The sequence below is a fragment of the Gobio gobio genome (genome assembly GCF_949357685.1).
Source record: "Gobio gobio genome assembly, chromosome: 25".
In the NCBI taxonomy this organism is placed as follows: Eukaryota; Metazoa; Chordata; class Actinopteri; order Cypriniformes; family Gobionidae; genus Gobio; species Gobio gobio.
Genome location: NC_137121.1, coordinates 13227609 through 13234209, shown reverse-complemented (window position 1 = coordinate 13234209; position 6601 = coordinate 13227609). Strand labels below are relative to the sequence as shown.

At 36.2% G+C, this 6601-nt stretch overlaps 1 protein-coding gene across 1 annotated transcript in view; it reads left to right on the top strand.

Moving 5' to 3' along the window:
- lrp5 (low density lipoprotein receptor-related protein 5) overlaps positions 1-5782 on the top strand; it is a 76074-nt gene extending 70292 nt beyond the window's left edge. Inside the window, exons 23-24 of the mRNA XM_079809936.1 lie at positions 1-46; positions 3567-5782. The exon at positions 1-46 is cut by the window's left edge and continues 52 nt beyond it. Of these exons, the coding sequence (XP_079666062.1) occupies positions 1-46; positions 3567-3828 (308 nt within the window). The 3' untranslated portion in view covers positions 3829-5782. The remainder of the gene's footprint in view (positions 47-3566) is intronic.
- The last annotated feature ends 819 nt before the right edge of the window (positions 5783-6601 follow it).

Below are 6601 nucleotides of genomic sequence, written 5' to 3'. Positions count from 1 at the left end.
AAGTCTTCTATTCGTCCAACAGCCCTTCCACAACCAGGTCTTACAGGTGCGATTGAATACAGAGATCCTGGATAGTAGGAGAGATATGATGGATGGATGGATGGATGGATTGATGAGTAGATAGATTGATTGATGAATGGATGAGTAGATAGATTGATTGATGAATGGATGAGTAGATAAATTGATTGATGGATGGATGGATGGATGAGTAGATAGATTGATTGATTGAAGGATGGATGGATGGGTAGATAGAACAATGGATGAGTAGATAAATGGATGGATTGATTGATGGATGGATGGATCGATGAGGAGATAGATGGATGGATGAATATATAGATGGATGGATGAGTAGATAGATTGATTGATTGATGAATGGATGAGTAGATGGATGGATGGATGGATGGATGAATATATAGATGGATTGGATGAGTAGATACTAGATTGATTGATGAATGGATGAGTAGATAGATTGATTGATGAATGGATGGGTAGATAGATTGATTGATGAATGGATGAGTAGATAGATTGATTGATGGATGGATGGATGAGTAGATAGATCAATGGATGAGTAGATAGATAGATGGATGGATGGATGAGTAGTTAGTTGGATGGATGGATGAGTAGATAAATGGATGGATTGATTGATTGATTGATGGATGGATGGATGAGTAGATAGATCAATGGATTAGTAGATAGATAGATAGATAGATAGATAGATAGATAGATAGATAGATAGATAGATAGATAGATAGATAGATAGATAGATAGATAGATAGATAGATAGATAGATAGATAGATAGATAGATAGATAGATAGATAGATAGATAGATAGATAGATAGATAGATAGATAGATAGATGGGTGGATGAGTAGTTGGATGGATAGATGAGTAGATAAATGGATGGATTGATTGATTGATTGATTGATGGATGGATGGATGGATGGATGGATGGATGGATGGATGGATGGATGAGTAGATAGATGGATGATGAATATATAGATGGCTGAGTAGATTGATGGATGGATGAGTAGATTGATGGATGGATGAGTAGATTGATGGATGGATGAGTAGATTGATGGATGGATGAGTAGATTGATGGATGGATGAGTAGATTGATGGATGGATGAGTAGATAGATGGATTGATTGATTGATGGATGGATGAGTAGATAGATTGATTGAAGGATGGATGAGTAGATAGATCAATGGATGAGTAGATGGATGAGTAGTTAAAGGGATGGATGGATGAGTAGATAAATGGATGGATGGATTGATTGATGGATGGATGAGTAGATAGATGGAGGATGAAAATATAGATGGCTGAGTGGATGGATGTATGGATGGATGAGTTGATGGATTGATGGATGAGTAGATTGGATGGATGGGTGGATGGATTGGTAGATAGATAGATTCATGGATGGGTGGGTGGATGGATGGATGGATGGATGGATGGATGGATGGATGGATGGATGAGTAGATAGATGGATGAGTAGATAGATTCATGGATGGACAAGGAGATGGATGGACGAGTAGATGGATTGATGGATGGATGAGTAGATGGATTGATGGAGGGATGAGTAGATAGATTGATGGATGAGTAGATGGATTGATGGAGGGATGAGTAGATAGATGGATGGATGAGTAGATGGATTGATGGATGAGTAGATAGATTGATGGAGGGATGAGTAGATAGATGGATGGATGAGTAGATGGATTGATGGATGAGTAGATTGGATGGATGGATGGATGGATGGATGGATGGATTGGTAGATAGATAGATTCATGGATGGGTGAGTAGATGGATGGTTGAATAGATAGATTGATGGATGGATGGATGAGTAGATAGATAGATAGATAGATAGATAGATAGATAGATAGATAGATAGATAGATAGATAGATAGATAGATAGATAGATAGATAGATAGATAGATAGATAGATAGATAGATAGATAGATAGATAGATAGATAGATAGATAGATAGATAGATAGATAGATAGATAGATAGATAGATAGATAGATGGATGGATGAGTAGATGGATTGATGGATGAGTAGATTGGATGGGCGGATGGATTGGTAGATAGATAGATTCATGGATGGGTGAGTAGATGGATTGATTGATAGATGGATGGATGAATAGATAGATTGATGGATGGATGAGTAGAAAGATAGATAGATAGTTTGATTGATGGATGGATGGATGGATGGATGGATGGATGGATGGATGAGTAGATAGATGGATGATGAATATATAGATGGCTGAGTAGATTGATGGATGGATGAGTAGATAGATGGATGGATGAGTAGATAGATTGATTGATTGATTGATGGATGGATGAGTAGATAGATTGATTGAAGGATGGATGAGTAGATAGATCAATGGATGAGTAGATGGATGAGTAGTTAAAGGGATGGATGGATGAGTAGATAAATGGATGGATGGATTGATTGATGGATGGATGGATGAGTAGATAGATGGAGGATGAAAATATAGATGGCTGAGTGGATGGATGTATGGATGGATGAGTTGATGGATTGATGGATGAGTAGATTGGATGGATGGGTGGATGGATTGGTAGATAGATAGATTCATGGATGGGTGGGTGGATGGATGGATGGATGGATGGATGGATGGATGAGTAGATAGATGGATGAGTAGATAGATTCATGGATGGACAAGGAGATGGATGGACGAGTAGATGGATTGATGGATGGATGAGTAGATGGATTGATGGAGGGATGAGTAGATAGATTGATGGATGAGTAGATGGATTGATGGAGGGATGAGTAGATAGATGGATGGATGAGTAGATGGATTGATGGATGAGTAGATAGATTGATGGAGGGATGAGTAGATAGATGGATGGATGAGTAGATGGATTGATGGATGAGTAGATTGGATGGATGGATGGATGGATTGGTAGATAGATAGATTCATGGATGGGTGAGTAGATGGATGGTTGAATAGATAGATTGATGGATGGATGAGTAGATAGATAGATAGATAGATAGATAGATAGATAGATAGATAGATAGATAGATAGATAGATAGATAGATAGATAGATAGATAGATAGATAGATAGATAGATAGATAGATAGATAGATAGATAGATAGATAGATAGATAGATAGATAGATAGATAGATAGATAGATGGATGAGTAGATGGATTGATGGATGAGTAGATTGGATGGGCGGATGGATTGGTAGATAGATAGATTCATGGATGGGTGAGTAGATGGATTGATTGATAGATGGATGGATGAATAGATAGATTGATGGATGGATGAGTAGAAAGATAGATAGATTGATTGATTGATTGATTGATGGATGGATGGATGGATAGATGAGTAGATGAATGGACGAGTAGATAGATTGATGGATGAGTAGATGTATGGATGAGTGGATGGACGGATGAATGGATGAGTGAGTAGATAGATAGATAGATAGATTATATGGTATGGTAGGATAGATGTGTGGATAGATGGATAAAAGGATGGCTGAATGAATGACTGGATGCATGGCTCAAGTGTCTCAAGTTACTGATCTCTGAATATTTCCTCTTGACAGGCCATATTTGATGCGAGGGGTCGCGCCCCCCACCACCCCCTGCAGCACAGACGTGTGTGACAGTGACTACACCACCAGCCGCTGGAAAAGCAATAAGTACTACATGGACCTCAATTCAGACTCTGACCCCTACCCCCCGCCCCCCACGCCCCGCAGCCAGTACATGTCAGCGGAGGAGAGCTGCCCTCCCTCGCCCTCCACTGAGCGCAGCTACTTCCACCTGTGCCCCCCGCCCCCCTCGCCCTGCACGGACTCCTCATGACACCCGGCAAACCGCCACACTCTGTAAATAGTTTTAAATAGTTAAAGAAGAAACAAAGATTTTATTTTATTTTCCACACGCTTTGTTCAAGAAACATTTCAACTTTTCGGGAGGAACAGGAAAACGGTTTCCGGATATTTTCACCCAGAGTTCCATGTACAGCGGTCGTGACAGGGACGATGCTTGCACGAGTGAATTATATTATGACGTTGTTTTTTATAAGTACCCCCCCCCCCCCCTCCCCTCCCAATCACTACAAGCTCTTCGATATGTGAGAACATGAACTGAAACACAATTTTATGGAGCCGCATCACTGTTTCAAGATGGTTATGATTTAATCATCTTTTTTTTTTCATTATACCAATTAATTGCAAACCAAATCGTCGATCTAACACCAAAATCATCCGCTGCACAGGAGTTGTACATATGTGTAATTAAGTAAATAATTAATGTTTTTCATAATGGCAATGAGGTGTTGTTTTGATTACGTTCTATGTGAATATGATACGATTCCAAGCATATGTTTGGTTTGTCCTGTTTACCAAAAGTGTGTTTGCTGCTATTGTACATACATCTTTTACTGTAAATAATGACGAATGAAAACAGCCAGCTACAAATGTTTTGTTTATATAATGAGAACTGACCATAGACCATTTGTAAAATTGTTATTAATCTCTTATAGAAAAACATACATGTGAAATGCCATTGCTTTGAAGGAGTCTTGTTTAAAACGCTGTCTTAAAGGGACAGTTCAACTAAAAAGCTACAAATCTCGTCAACCCAAACCTGCGTGACTTATTTTCCCCCTGTGAAACATTAAAGGAGACGTTTAGCAGAATGCGCACGCTGCTCTTTTCCATAATGAAAATGGATGGGGGAACATAAAGCATCATTAGAGTGTGGAACAGACTGAAATGTACTATCTTAGCAGTCGTGTTCACCATTCGCGTTCATTATATGGAAAAGAGCAGCTTGGACATTCTGATAAACATCTCCTTTTGTTTTCTACAAAAGAAGGAAAGTCTTAAGGGTTTGGGATGGCATGAGGGTGAGTAAATGATGACAAAATGTTTATATTTTAATGAATTATCCTTTTAAAGAAGCGGAAATTCACCTGCTTTGATCAGATCTCATGGAATTAATTCATTGTAGGTGTTTAGTAAAAAACTAAAAACAATAATTATAGTAATAATTCAGTTAAACTAAGCTATGATATGTGGTTACTTTTACCGTAATACTATGGTAACAAACTGCTTTTTTTTTTTTAATTCATGACAAGCAATTTAGAAAAGTGTGGTTTAAAAATTCTAATTTTTTTTCCCTCCCTTTTTTATGATGAAGTTGAAGAATCAAACTGTATTTCCCTCTTTATAATGATAATTCGATGTAGATGTTTTTTTTCTCTCGGTTAAAACATCTTTGAAAGGAAATGCCACGTATGTCTGTTTGAAATGTACTTTTTTTTCTCTTTGCCAAATTGAGCACTTATGAAAATGACATGTGCATAACTAGAATTCTAGATCTAGAAAAAAAACTACAAGATGAAATGAGTTTCACGGACTGATTACATTAGTTGTGTTTTACAGATAGCCGTACAAAAAGACATTTATTGCAAATATTAGACGAAAGGAAATAGTCATTCTAGAAAACTTTAACAGGTGATGCAGATTGTTTTTCCGAGATATGGATCTCATTAAATTGCCCTCAAGGTAACATACTATTCACCGTGAATGTGACTGAATGGAGATTATTAGGATTTTTATACCACTTTGGCAGGTCAGCGCTTTGACTGAATCTGTCTGGATCGAACCATCCGCTCGCGGTGAGGAGCTTTTTGCTCTTCGGTGCACCACCAATGTCTTTGTTTTGTGTACAAAAATGCCTCATATAATGCACACTTGTGACAATTTTTGTATCAAAAGCATTTTTATATATAATAAAGGTTCTATTTTAAGAAATGTGATATTGTCTTCTTTAACATGGTGCTTGTTGGTCTTGTATGAAAAGTACTCATATTTACATATACAGTACCAGTCAAAATGCAGGAAAAAAAAACTAATATTGTGAAATATTACAATTTAAAATAATGGTTTTCTATTTTAATATACTTTAAAATATAATTTATTTCTGTGATGTAAAGCTGCATTTTCAGTCTTCAGTGTCACATGATCCTTCAGAAATCATTCTAATACGCTGATTTATTAATATTGGAAATTTGAAAGAAAAAAAAATTAACCTGTGATACTTTTTTTTAGGATTCTTTGATTAATAAAAAGGTTTTTTTTTTTTTTAAACGGCATTTATTTAAAATAAAAATAATATGTGATATACACTACCGTTCAAGAGTTTGGGGTCAGTAATTTATTTTCTTTCTTTTTTTAAAAGAAATTAATACTTTTTTTCAGCAAGGATGTGTTGAACTGATTAAAAGAGATTGTAAAGATTTATATTGTTAGAAAAGATTTCTATTTTAAATAAATACTGTTCTTTTCTAACTTTGTATTCATCAAAGAAACCTGAAACTGTAGCCTATCAAAATGTAAAATATATATTAAACAGCACAACTGTTTCCAACATTGATAAATCTCGTAGAATGATTTCTGAAGGATCACGTGACACTGAAGACTGGAGTAAATTCAGCTTTTCATCACCAGAATAAATTATATTTTAGAGTATATTCGAATAGAAAAACATTATTTTAAATTATAATAATAGGCTATATCAGTTTTTTTCTGTATTTTTTTTTATCAAATAAATGGAGGCTCGTAAGAGA